The sequence below is a fragment of the Pelophylax lessonae genome (assembly GCF_965119305.1).
Source record: "Pelophylax lessonae genome assembly, chromosome: 6".
NCBI lineage: Eukaryota > Metazoa > Chordata > Amphibia > Anura > Ranidae > Pelophylax > Pelophylax lessonae.
In genome coordinates, this window is record NC_138773.1 from 124,632,740 (window position 1) to 124,647,519 (window position 14,780).

At 42.2% G+C, this 14,780-nt stretch overlaps 1 protein-coding gene across 1 annotated transcript in view; it reads right to left on the reverse strand.

Annotated features, from left to right (window-relative positions):
• The window catches only part of LOC309557354 (multidrug resistance-associated protein 1-like), a 330,716-nt gene that overhangs the window by 112,281 nt on the left and 203,655 nt on the right, over positions 1-14,780 (reverse strand). Inside the window, exons 13-15 of the mRNA XM_082260034.1 lie at positions 11,084-11,287; positions 7,185-7,331; positions 7,011-7,098 (exon numbers count right to left, since the gene is read on the reverse strand). Of these exons, the coding sequence (XP_082116160.1) occupies positions 7,011-7,098; positions 7,185-7,331; positions 11,084-11,287 (439 nt within the window). The remainder of the gene's footprint in view (positions 1-7,010; positions 7,099-7,184; positions 7,332-11,083; positions 11,288-14,780) is intronic.

Consider the following 14,780-nt stretch of genomic DNA (forward strand, 5'->3'; position numbering starts at 1 on the left):
ATGCTTAAAAACCCTGGAATTTTAGACAGTAGCGTGCAAGAGGCCTCATTGTGGTATTTGAATACAGAGCTCAGTAAAATTGTGTTAGCATAAACAAAAGTGAATACATAATTATGGGAACCTTGTAACTAATATAGGTTTACAGTTACAGCAGACTGAAAATGCACAATTGGAAAAAATATTTATTGAATGTTAAATTTTAACCACACTGTGTGCTTCTTGCATGAAATGTAGAAAGCAGATTTACCATAAATATCCAGTTCGTGGGGGGGGTCGTGAACACAGGCGGCATGTGAGAGGACGTGTTCTCCCCTAGCTGAAATACCGCCACCTTACCGGGGTGTACAGCTGGCTCAGGCTCCGGTGCATCTCCTGGGAACATCAATCGGCCCTCTGAACAAGAGGGATGACGATAAAAGGGATTGAGGGAGCAGTGGCCTTGGATGGTCAAGCGCACACCACGATCTCCTGAAAAGCTGAAGGAAGGAGGCAGCAAAGCGGGGAGGCCTCTAAAACAACAGGGTAAGGACCCCCCTCTGCGGGATATGCTTTATTATTCCCAAAAGCTATCAGGGGCACTGGATGCAGAGCAGGAGGAGGGAGTAGGGACATCCAGTTATGCTGGGCAGAGTGAGCTGGGACAGCAGGAGGAAGACAGACCAAGCAGCCTTGCTCAGGTAGATAATGATAATTGAACCTGAAGGATCAATTTGGGGGATTGCGGGAAGAGGTCTCACTGATGCGTCAAGACATACAAAAGATCAGTGAGAGAACAACTGCTGTGGAGAGTAGGGTGAGCGATATTGAGGACAAGATCCTCTCTCTGGCCCGTGAAGCTCGCACTTCATACCAGATGGCGAAGGAGACTAACAATCAGGCAGAGGACATAGAAAATCGCCTACGCCACAACAATATTTGCATTGTGGGCCTACTCCAAAAGACAGAGGGCAGAGATGTCGCAGCTTTTGTGGAAAACTTTACATTTACTTATTTGGCAAAGAGGCCTTTTTTACAGAAGAAAGGGCTCATAACACCCCAGGCCGCCCACTCTCTTCTGGAAATCCACCCAGACCGATACTAGCCTGACTCCTGCACTATAGAGACAGAGAGGCAGTGCTGCGTCAGGCCCGTGAGCGAGCCAATGTACTATATAATAGGATCCGGGTATCATTCTACACTGATTTCTAGGCGGAGCTACAGAAAAGTCAAGCCAAATTCTCGGAGGTGAAGAGATACCTACGGAATATAAAGCTACCCTATGCGATGTTGTATCCTGCAAAGCTGTGTGTCATGGCTAGCGGCCAGGCGCACTTCTTTGAATCTGCAAGTGAATCAGCAGTCTGGCTGGACAGTAACGAACAGGCCTTGCGATGTCGAGGGGAAGATGAGGAAGGAGATTGAGCCTAGTCTTAATACTCAGGATACAGTGAACGAGATAAGAAGCTGCCACATTCTCTTTTTGGCTCCCCTACTTCTTTACATAGTCAAAAATTTGTTCAGCTGGGGGACATGATATTGCCAACCAGGTTGAGAGCTACGAAGGGAAACAACTGAGCTTTTACACTTATACAAGTTTGCAGTTTGTCTTCTTGGTTTGGAGATTAACCTCTCATGATGGTGAGGTCTGTCCTGTTGGCAGGTCAGGTGTCTTTTTCTTTTTTTCTTTTTTCTACTGTTTGCACAGGACAATTCTTTGAAGAACCAGCATCTACACTTCTGTCGAAGGACAATAGGTGGCCCCGCTGGGACTGAATATTCGTGGTCACAGTCAGCAGTCCTATTACTAATACAGCACGAATGGAAAACAGAATCTGCCAGAATACCAGGGCAATCTATTGCCCGTTTGGGCACCTTACATGCTTGATCATTTGCCAAAAGCCCAGTTATACACTGAGACATATGCTTGTGTTGCCTACAGATTTTCTATCATGTCTGGTACTCCCGTGATTTCCTGGAATGTCAGGAGTATGCATATGCCTCACAATGATCTATAACTGCCATAAAAAATTCTATCCAGCCATAGTGTGTTTTCAAGAAACGCATCTCTCTATAGGTACACAAAGTTGCCTGAAATATTCCTGGGTGGGGTGGGCATACCACTCTACTCACACCTCGTTCTCTTAGGATGTGAGTATTCTGGTATTTGGGTCTTTGGATTATCAGGAATATTATGTTAAAATAGACCCTGATGGTCGATTTGTTTCCTTACACTGCCGCATTGGATCCCTAGTGTCTATATAAGCAAGCGTGTACATTTCCCCACGGTTCATGGCGGCCGTGCTACAGACTTTACTGTGATTTTTGGCAGGGAAGCCGGAGCTACCACTCCTAATTGTCGGGGACTTTAATTCTTGGACAAAACATCTGATCCCGCAGGCCTCTGCCTCCTTAAGGGGCACTCCCCTGATGAGGCTGTTACAAGAGGTAGGGTGGATAGACGTATGGAGGATTAGGAACCCCTTACATAAACAGTTCTCCTGCGTTTCCAAAACTCATAGTTCCCTATCCAGAATTGACCAAGCCATTGGTAATTCGGGTGTGCTTCCATCTGTTTCTGTGGTCCTATATAGGCTGAAATGTGTTTCAGACCACTCTGCAAAGAAAAAAGGGTGCCCTTGGGGTGGGACTTTATATGAGGCATGTACACTCAGTGACCATAGTATTGAAATGGTAAAAGATAACAAATTTTATTGATGCAATCTTTTGGGCTCCACATTGCCCCCTATGTATACTCCCTCTACTTTTGCTCCCTCTTTTCGTTACATCCCACACACTTCTTCTTATATCTTTATACATTCATTTATTGTTTATCACTTCAATATGACACAGTACTCCAATTGCTCAACCTTCTAGCTATATATATTACAGCCTATATTTTCAGATGCAACTTGCCCCTGTCTTATACATCATTTGCTTGGATTGATTTATTTCGCATACTTCTATACATTTATACTCATTTTGACTTTTTTGGATATCAATATGTGATACTGACAATTTAGTTTTTTACTCCATTGAGATGCTTATTTATTCATTTCCAGCTCATGCTTCACCATCAAGCAGAAGCCTCACTTTTTCTCAACCCTGTTTCCTCACCTGCCTCCCCACCGTGTTCGCCATCGGTTCAAGTCCTGTCAGCTTCCGGGTTAGACTATGGCAGCCCCCGTCGGGTGGGAGCACGTATCCATCATATGTCTTTGGGTTATATGTGAGTGCGATTTTTCCATCATTGTTTACATACGGATGTTGTAACATCACACTCATCAATTATACCTACTAACATGTTGTTTATTGTTTATTTATAGATACATTTTATCTCATATATACTCCTGATGAGTGAGCATATTCAAGACTCACGAAACGAGTCGAGTTATTACAATATATGAGTGCAACCCATGATATCTATTTGTTATTTATTTGCATTGTTTACATGCTATATGCCCATTGCGCTGTTTTATCATTGCTGTTACCATGTATATATGATTGCATCAATAAAATTTGTTATCTTTTACCATTTCAATACTATGGTCACTGAGTGTACATGCCTCATATAAAGTCCCACCCCAAGGGCACCCTTTTTTCTTTGCAAATGGATTCGGGATAGAGGTATATACATGGGACCGTGGAAGACCATTCCCTTTATTTTACCAGACCACTCTCATATGGTGATACGGCTTATAACCTCTCCATCCACCACACTATCTAAGGCACCCTGGAAATTCAATGCCTTTTGGTTGAAATTATTTCCATCCCACACAGAGACGAACCGGAGAATACTTGAGTTTTTTGAATGGCAGGACCCTACTGACTCCCCTCTCATCCAACGGGACATATTTGAGGCATTTCTGAAAGGTATCCTTATATCACAAATAACCCAATTTAGGTGCGCCTCGCCCAAATGGACGGGGGAGTTTGAATCCCAAGTGCAGACTTTGGAACAGTAATATATACAGGATCCCGCAGACTCCACACAGGAGAGTTAGATGTCTGTTCAATCAGCAAATGAGCACTTACTGTCCTCCTCAGGGGAGAAAAAAATATTTTTAAGACAAGCGTTTGAGGAAGGGGAGAGCACGGGTGTCTGTTGGCCAAAATTGCTAATTCACATAACTGTTCGCCCGCTCTAGGAGTAATTAAATCCCAATTTGGCTGCTTAGTGCAGTTCCCGTACGTAGTGTTACAGGAGTTGGCATCAATTTATGAGCATTTATACTTACCTACCTCTAGGTACTCTCCCTCTGAACTGAAGGGATATTTAAATGGGATATCCTTTCCTACACTTACCTCGAAAGCAAGAGGGGAACTGGACTCCCCACTTACCATAAAGAAATTGCAAGCAGCGGTTGCCACAACTACTAATTATAAAGCACCAGGGGAGGATAGTCTTCCAATGGAAATATACAAACAGTATGCAGAAGTACTACTACCAAAATTTCTGAAGGTCTTTAATGCTGCAAGGGAACAGGAACTCTTGCCCCCTTCTATGTCTAACGCCAATATCATTCCACTCTTGAAACCTGGTAAGGATCCAGTGGACCCAGGATCCTATAGGCCTATATCATTGCTACTGAGCGATATCAAACTACTAGCTAAGATATTGGCACTCAGACTGAATGGGGTAATCACTTCTATTATCCATGCCGATCAAGCTGGCTTTATGCCGAATAAATCCACTGCAGTAAATTTGAGGAGGTTGTTCCTAAACATGCAGTCTAAGGCAGACAATGTGGGTCACAGAGCTTTGTTATCAATAGACGCTTTGAAAGCTTTTGATAGCATGGAGTGGCCATATTTATGGAAGGTTCTAAAGAGATTTGGTTTTGGAGAGGTATAAATCTCATGGGTAAGGTTGTTATAGAGCCACTCACAGGCTGCCATTAGGGCATCAGGCAAACTATCCTGCACCTTTAACTTGGGGACAGGCACAAGGCAGTGGTGCCCATTGTCTCCCCTGCTTTTTGCTCTAGCAATCAAACCCTTGGCAATCAAGATTAGAGACAACACAGACATCACTGTTTTTTGCTATGGTGATAGGCAGGAAAAAGTGATGCTATATGCAGACAACATGCTGATACTGTTGGGGGACACGGATAGATCTCTGAGGGAAACTATGGCCATAATCACGGAATTTGGGAACTAGTCAGGACTCAAAATTAATTGGTCCAAGTCGACCCTGTTGAGGATCGATGAAACAGACACAAATCAGGGGTACCCAGATAGCCCTATCACAACAACCCCTCCCTTTCAATATATAGGGGTACAAGTAACACGTAATATCATGGAATATAGATGCCTAATTTATCTCCATTATTCCAGCGATCTAGAGCTCGTATTAACTGATGATCCCCTTAAAACATTTAGAATTGTAAACTCAATATTTTGCATTCTAATTTTAAAAAGTCAGACTCCGAGAATAAAACTCGAGCATCTACAGCCTCCTAAGAACGATGGTGGATTGGCCTTACCAAACCCCAAGGCTTTATTATATTTTGGCCTAATTGCAATACCTTATTGGGACAATGCAAGGGTAAGGTGAGCTTGTCACATTATGTGATGCTGCACATGGTAGGATCGGAATCCCAGCCTCTGGCCCTGGAAGCTCAGGAGTTCGCTAAACCATAAAAACTATACCTGACATATAATATTATTCAGAAAAAATGGATTAAAGCTAAATATCTTTAGGGAGTGACAGGATTCATGGAATATAGCCCTATTTGGTTAAATGGGAACTACCTGGAATTAGCTAAGCTACAACATGTTGCTAAATGGAAGGGATATGGAGTGCTATATCTTAGCCAAATCTTTAAAAATTTAATAATGCTAACTTTTGAAGAGCTGAAGGGGAAACTGAATCTATCAGACTCCATGCTATTTTATTACATGCAGCTGAGACATGCAGTGATAGCGCAGGGAAGAACTTTCGGAGTGAACTATGTATGTCCCTGATGCCTCTGTTTACACTAACCAAAGAAGCAGAAACATCTAAAGGGTTTATATCACAATGTTATGCAATGGTACTACAATCTTTCCTGAAAAAAACATCCAGAGAGTGGCAGAGAGACATTGGACAGCTTACAGGAGACCAATGGGAGGAAGTTCTACAAACAGTGGCGACAAGCTCATTAAATGTGACGCAGAGACTGAGCCAGCTATACATTGTCATGAGGGTAAACCTCACACCCAAGAGATTGCATGTTATAGGCTTATTACCAAATCCAATGTGCACAAGTTGTAAGCGACACCATGGAGATTTAATACACCTAATATGGAGGTGCCCCAAGTTGCATATGTATTGGAAAGGGGTGGTGGACACTCTGAACATAGTCTGCCAAGTTTCCTTACCCTTGGGTCTTAAGCCTTGCTTACTTAGCAAATTGGATGAATTTGACTGGGAGAAATACACTAGAGAGGCATTTGTGAGATCCCTGTCCTTGGCACGTAAGCTTGTAATGGTGCACTGGAAGTCTGAAAATCCTCCTACAGTAAAGGAATTAATCACAGCAGTGGGCAATACTATAAGGATGGAAAAGCTTATTTACCAACCCAGGGGATGCTTGAAAAAGTATGAAAAGTTATGGGCTTTATGGCTGAATGTCCCTGGGCTTGCCCCAGGCTGATCTAGTTATGGAAAGGCTGTTAGGATTAAATGTTGTTTAATATCCAATCTGGGTGATTCACATACAAAACTGTAATATGTTTGGGGTCTTGTTAGTAAACTTGCGGCAAATATCTCCCATGTAAATGTATATATAATGTGAATTAGTGCTGCTCAAGATGTACCTGTCTGTACATTTTTACAGAACAAACTGCCTGCTATGTTAAAGCTTTCTCTGGATAAAAAAAAATACCTAGTTCTGGAAATCTAATGTGCTTTTGTATTGTGAAGTCCTGGAATTTGGGAAGAAACAAAATAAAGCATCCAATGAAAGTCTGAACCCATAAAAGATGTTAAATAACCTGTGCATCCCTTTTTAATGAAATTAAGGAGGTAACGCCATATCTGACATACATACTGCTAGAATGTTCTAAAGTCTCCACATTTCCAGGGTCTACTTCATCTTCAGAGAATAATTTGGCCAAACGTTTTAGGGAAACAGATGACTGAAAACAAAGCAAACCAACATGACAGATTTGTGTTAGAAGAATTTATAGTAAAAGATGAAAACATGCATAGGAATGCTTTGTACCTGGAAAATAAGTGTGACAGCCATTGGGAACATACGTAGAGGGATCCTGAGAATATTAAGCAATATTATAGTGACAAAGGCTTTCTGTGCATCCAGGACATTCTTATCATCCACAGCCAAGAAGACACCAAACATGGTCAGAGAAACCTAGGCATTGAAATATAAGGGGGAAAAAAATAAACAGCCTTGCCCATATAACAAAAAAAAAAAAGCGTTAAATAGTCCTAAACATGTAGCTGGCATTTCCCATGGTTTGTGCAGTTCGTTTTTTTTTTTTTATGCAAAACTTGCTAACCATAATGTCATAGCTCATTTCAGATTAATCTGTCGTTATATATACTTATAGTATTTGGATAAATAATGTGTTTAGAGAAGAGTGTGCTGCTTACTTGCAAGGATTATTACAGCAACCACAATCCAATTAAAGTAGAAAATAAGTAAGCTTACGCTATTTAAAAAAAAAATCATACTTTTATTTACATCAGTCTATCAATGAAGTAACTGTTTCACATGTCTTTGTGCATTTCTATAGCTGATGAGGCAACCCCCTCCCCATACATCCGCACTAAAAACAAAGTGACACTAAAGTCTGGTTTAAAAAAAATATCCAAGTATGTATTCTTAACTCAAAAAAAGTACTTTCTGTTGATATCTGATCTCCAATTTTTTTTTTTTTTTTTTGGCTGTTCTCCAACTTCCTGTTATGAGATGGCAATTTTCATTTTCCATGGTCCCACTGAATCTAGGAACGTAGCTACCCTCTTTTGCTCACTGGACTATGGGATTTGTAGTGTGTGTAGGGCAATGCACATGACTGCAACTCTAAAGCATTGCTCATGCTAAACAAATGAGAGGTTCCAGTGCTCATGGGGGACAGTACAAGGGGGCAGAAAAACACAGTAAGGGCTCTTTCACACCGGCGATCCGATCAGTTCTGCCTGTTAGTTTTTTAGGCGGATCTGATCGGATCCTCCATGCAGCTCTATGGGGCAACGGATGTCAGCGGAGACACCTCCGCTGACACCCGCTGCCATCCGTATCCGATCCTGTCCGTGAAATCTGGACGGATGGAAACCCTATTTTTCCATCCGTTCAGGGATCGGATTGGATCAGAGGAGAGCGGACAGGCGGTCCGCTCTCATCCGATCCCCCATAGAGAGCAGCGGGAGCTGTGACACCTCCCTCTCCGCACTGCAAGCGGAGACGGAGCTGTCATCCGCCGTCTCAGTGGAGGCGGACCGTGTGAAAGAGCCCTAAGAAATTATTTCATGTAATATAGATTACAAGCCCCCTCCAGGTACTTATATAGTCTCTTGTGTTATTGAATACTCTTACCTAAACAACATTTTTACATAGAAAATATTACACAATAAACCACAATACTTTACTGTATTTAATAATTCCTTGATATGGGCATACAATTTCTCAAATTCTAATATTTTTTATATTTCCATATATATTCATACACATGCATTAACAAAGATCAATAATTACAGGAATTCCTGTGCAAACACTGGGGGATTACTGGAGATCCCATATCACTTCATGCAATCCCTGGATACCACCACCTCAAAAATCATTCTCATCTCATTCTCAAACTCTTCATCATGATAGGAACAATGTGTGCATAAATTTTAACTCTCATTAAGCCCACGTTCACATTGGTCTGATTTGAAATTAGCACAGATGTCTGTGAAATCGCCCTCAAAAGTCGAACTGAAAATGCCGGTTTTCTGCCGAGTTCAGCTGAACCAGCACAATTTCAAACCTGCGTCAGTGTGAACCTAGGCTTCACACTTTAAGCAGAGAACTTCTTAAAAAAAAAATAACACACTACTAAATGCTGCAGCCGGAGAGCTCTTTTGCTTATATATGGGGAATGCAAACAACCAGACTTCACGAGAAGGCCCATCAAATAATGAAAATGTGCACATGTGGAGGACAAATGGCACGCATTGGTTTGGAACAAATTACCAAAACCTTATGCAATTTATTTTACTAGGAATAAGCCCAGTTTGCAATAATAACTGCATCTGGCAGACTGATTGACTCAACACTACTCATCAGTGAGCCAGTACTCCTTCACAGGTTAGAATATGCTTGTGACAAAGAGTAATGATTTACTGCAGTGGAGAAAGAGAGTTCAGAACCCTGACTGGGCTGTCTTAATCAAAAGGTAAGTCAATGCAAACACATATACAGTGGGTATAGAAAAGAATTGCCCCCTTTAAAATAATCACCTTTTGTTGCGTTGCAGCCTAAAATGAAGACAGCCACAATGTTTGATTTATCCAGCTGTACTTCCTCAGTGCAGCTTATAACATCCAAGTAAAAGATATAACACCAACATGTAAGAAAAAATAAAAACAAAAACAGAATCACTAAGTTGGAAAAAGGATCACCCCCCTGCCTAAAGATGACTTGTAAACTCAAACAGGTGTAGCTAATTACCTTCTCAATGGCACACAAAGCCATTTGACTTTCAACTGTGATCAGCTGTGGTCATTTTGATAAGCTCAGCATGAAAAGAGTCCCTGGTAGTGCAAATGAAACAAACAATGAACTATGAGTGGCAAGGCACTGTCAAAAGATCTCCAAGATAAAGATGTGGACAGGCACAAGTGAGGAGATGAATACAAAAAAAATGTCATAGGCCTAATCAATGCCTAGAAGCACAGCAAAGTCTTTTATTAAGAAGTGGAACGTATTTGGTACAACATAGACCCTCCCTAGAACAGGACATCCCTCCAAACTAGACAAGGGAGCCAGGAGGAAACTGTTTAGAGAGGCTACCAAGAGGCCTACAGGAACTCTGAAGCAGTTGCAGGAATTTATAACAAAGAGAAATAATTTTGTTCATGTGACAACAATATCACAAATTCTCCACTAATGTGGCTTGTATGGGTGTATAGGAGGGTTGCAAGAAAAAAGCCCCTCCTCAAGAAAGGCCACATGCAGTCACGACTGAGCTTTGCCAAAACGCACCTTTAAGATTCTGAGGCCACATGGAAAAAGGTGTTCTGGTCAGATGAAACTAAAATATAATTATTTTGCCTCAATATGTATGGCAGAAATCCAATACAGCTCACTATCCAAATAAAGCCATTCGTACAGTAAAGCATGGGGTTTATCCATGCCAATATCCTGTTACGAGGGTGTTTCTCTGCAACAGGGACTGGAGCACTTGTCAGATTAGTATAAAATGGAAAGAGCAAAATACCATTAAATTTGCAAGGAAAGTCTGCTGCCCTCTGCCAGAAAGTTGTCACTGGGAAGAAGGTTCACATTCCAACACAACAATGACCCAAAGCACACAGCAAAAATGACCACACTGTAGTTGAAGCAGAAAAAGCTAAATGTCCTTGTCAGAGCCCAAACTTAAACCCCATTGAAAATCTGTGGAATGACTTGAAGACTGCAGTCCACAAATGGTCACCATCACATTTAACTGAACTTGAGCAGTTCTGCAAACAAGAGTGGGCAAATATTGCAAACTCTAGATGTAAAAAAGTTAGTAGAGGCATATTCCAATGTACTAAAGGCTGTAATTAAAGCAAAAGGTGGTTCTACAAAATACTGACACAAGGGGGTAATCCTTTTTCCAACTCATGATTCTGTTGTTGAATTTAATTTTTTTCTGACATTTTCTGTTGGTGTTATATCTTTCACTTGGATGTTATAAGTTGCACTCAGTAAATATAGCTGGATAAAACAAAAACGGTGTCTGTCTTAATTTTAGGCTGCAAAGCAACAAAATGTAATAGTTTTAAAGGGGTGGGGGTGATTATTTTCTATACCGACTGTAATTTGACTGTCAACTTAGCTGTTTGCCTACAATTAATGCTGTAAGGTCTATAAAAAGTTAAGAGCTGGAGAAACCTGCATTCAATCTTGCTTACCCAGAATGGTGAGGCCACAAATAACGCCAGAGCTCCAGACAACAGTAGTGCATACTTCTTCACTGCTTTTAATTCCAGCACCCTGAAACTTTCAACTTTCTTGATAAAAGCAGTCTCCCAAGCGTACAGCTTCAACACCTTTATACCTTGTATGACCTCAGAGATCAATTTTATACGACTGTCCTTCTGTTTCATCTGTTCTTCCTTTAGAAAACAAGCAGAGGGGAGACATGAAAATATATATGTCAATCATAAGCACTATATGACCAATTGTTGTGTCTCTTTTTCTGTGGCTTAAAGGGTAACAGTCATAGAAGGTAAGAAAGTACATTTGATCCATTTTTGCCTAACCTCCCCTCTGCCATAACCTAAAGTAACTCCTTTCCAGCCCCAAATGCATAATTACATGATTTGTATGGCTCTATGAATCTTCAGAGCCTTCTTCCAAAATATTCCCTTCCACTTAGAGCACCTACTCAGTAGAACCTCACGAATCTCTACGGGCCAGAGGAAAGGATGATTTTGCCTGGAAGTTCTAAAGATATCTGCAGAAAGTAGCCATTTGATTCATGTATGCACCTATGGCATAGGAAAGGGGTTACATTCAGTGGTTTGTGCGTAGGGGGACAGTTGTCCTTTCTCTAAAAGTACAGTTATTTTTTTTAAATAAGTACAATTAGCATATCAAAGAGCTACAAAAACAAATGCAAAGTACTGTAACACAGACAACAATGACAACAGAATTTACATTTACTGCAGCCCGATCAAACTACTCAATTGCAAAAAATACCTGCATTTTACAAACTATTTAGTGCTCTAATAAATTAGTCTACATGCCTTTTCAATTAATATACCCCAAGGCTAGCAAAAACAATAGGTAAACATCAGTTTTCAAAGATCAACATTTCTGCTCACAAAGTGCAAAGTCGGTAAAACAATAAGGGATTAAGGTGCCTGAGGCATGCTTCACATCAATACATTTTTTAGTGCTTTTTCAGTTTTGAAGAAACACACTACAGCCCATTTAACATGGTTTCCTATGGGTCACGTTCACATTGGTACATTTAATGGAAAGGGCCAGGGACTATTTTCTGGTATTTGGTTCCATAGACTTCAATGGAACAAAAACGTGTACTGAAAAATACTAATGGCACCAGGAATTTGCAAACTGCAAACTGCATAGGTGTGAACCAGGCCTAAAAGAGTATTCAAAGATATGTAATAGGGTATCCACCTGAAGATACACATTGTTGTTTCAACAACATTTGGTCTCATGTATGAAAAGCAGACCGAAGTAATTGGTCTTGGTTAATAACAGGATGCTTCCTTTCTCTCTTACCTGCTAAAATGAAATAGGAGTTCTGGGACTGGTTTCTGCTCTTCATGGTGTGTTTACAGACAACCCCTCATTGGATAAATTACTGCACAGGGTAAAGTGGGAACTGGATTGTGAGATGCAATGCTCTGCATGAGAGTGGAATACTATGCTTTGTAACCTTTATATATGTACTAGATCACTTCTAGGCAGGTGCAGCCTGCTTCCTCCACTGTAGATGGCATTCGACCAGAGCTGCATCACAGCCTGGAGAAGAAGTCAGGGTAAACTTGGTTTTCTCTATATTTTTCTGGTTCATCCAGGTGATCCTTGGTGGCCATCTTGGGTCAGCAGAGTCTTTTTAAGTCCCTGCTCCCCAGGTTTTGGCACGTATTTGTGAGTGGGTAGTGGAGGGACAAGTACCCTGTCTGTCAGGGCCAGTACTAGCGGTAGGGAAAGGTTTGTGACGAGAAGGGAAACGTAAGGTTCACTATTTCTTTGTACTCCTTGCCACTTGAGCATGAGACAGCCTGATGGCATGCTGCCCCTTCAAACAGACGCTGTCAGTTCGGCTGGAACCTACATCTCTACGTGCTGTTGGAATTCGTGAATGTTCCCGGTTGGGATGTCTTCCCACTGGGTTTGTTTTATATTCTTTATATTGCTCCCAGACTGTGTGTGGTATTACCGCCGCACCACACTGCCTTGCAGTGGAAGAGAAAGGAGGATTGGGTTCCAGCATGGCTTTGCTAGGATCAGCCTTAGCCCTAATACCAAAGTTTAATGGCTCTAACATTCCTTTGGCAGAGTGGGAGGAGAGAAAGTGCAGCACGCCTGTTCCAGGTTCTGGCCCAGCTGGCAGCGGAGTTGGCTTTTAATGCTTCAGAGGATGATGCCTGCTAGAATAGGAATGAGCTACCTTAGAACAGATTTTGTTTCACTTGGGAGGGCCTGTTAGAGAAGATATCGCTTCCGGAGCTGAGGCAAAGATTCTTCCTAAGTAAACAGCAGCACAATGAAAATCTCAAGAGGGATGTACAAGGCTGTGCTGACATCACTGATTTAGACAATATACTAAGGAATCAGTTCATAGCTAGCATGAAGGCTGGCCCAGTCCATAGAGCCCTGCAAGAGAACGTTAAACCTGCCATCATCTTCCACAATGCTGTGGTGGACATAGTTGTGCAGGAACAAGGATGTAATGGTGGCCATGACCAAGCAACTTGAACCTGCATATCTCAAGGAGGAGGCCTTGACACCTTAACCCCTGTCAGCCATGCAAACTGACCTTACAAAGCTAGCTCAGGATGTGGCCGCTTTAAAACATGAAGTAGCCCCCTCTAAAAAGGATTCACCCCAACACCATAGGGGTGAGAACACACTGCGCAGGGACCCCGAGGAGGACTGGAAATGCTGTCGGTGTGGCTGCTATGGACACAAATGCAAGAACTGTGGGCAGTCTGGATTCAGGAAACCCCTCCAGGCTGTCATTAAACTATTGACTCCTGGGGCAGAGGGGTGACCTCTGGGACAAACAACCTGAAGTTCCAACAAGACAAGAAGCCATCTCTGATTGACACAAGACAAGTCAGAGGTCACTGCCTTGGAGTATGGCTTCTATGTGTAGAGATTTGGAGCATGGGAACAACTAGAACCCTTCAACATATACACCACACAATTCTCCTGCGCTTGAAGGTCGGCTCCAATGAGGTTCTACTCTAGGCTCTCCGTCCAGGCAAATTCGGATATTTGCCGACTTGCTGCCCCCACAAGACTGGGGATGTCCGGATGACTGAAATTAAGAAACAGACAGAGGGAGCACCGGTCTAGTGCATTATCCTCAATGTAAAAAGCTTTATTGTATAAAAAGGATACTCACAGACACTTGATAAAGGCATATTACATCAGAATGGCTACAGTGCCCGCGGTATCACATCAAAGATGAAACATCCACAGTAACTGGCTAATGCATTTTGAGGTCCTGCCTCTTCAGACATGGTGTACACGGTGCCTCGCCGCTGCATCACTGAGGCCCAACCAGGTGCGGAAGTGGTATGTGTCCCTCTACTGGCAGCTATGGCATGGTATGGCAGTAGTGGTGCTGTCACATTCCCCCAAAGTTATGCCAAGAGGTTAAGGAGTTACTTCGCAATATGCTACAGAATGGAGAGATTTGGGAAAGCTGCTGTCCATGGGCCGCTCCTGTCATCCTAGTGCGAACAAAGGATGGTAGACTACAGTTCTGTGTGGGCTACCATAAACTCAACACAAGAACCCACCATGATGCCTACACACTTCCTCGGGTTGAGAAATCCCTAATGGACCTTAAACAAACCAAGTTCTCCTCCACCTTGGATCTGGCCAACGGTTACTGGCAAGTCC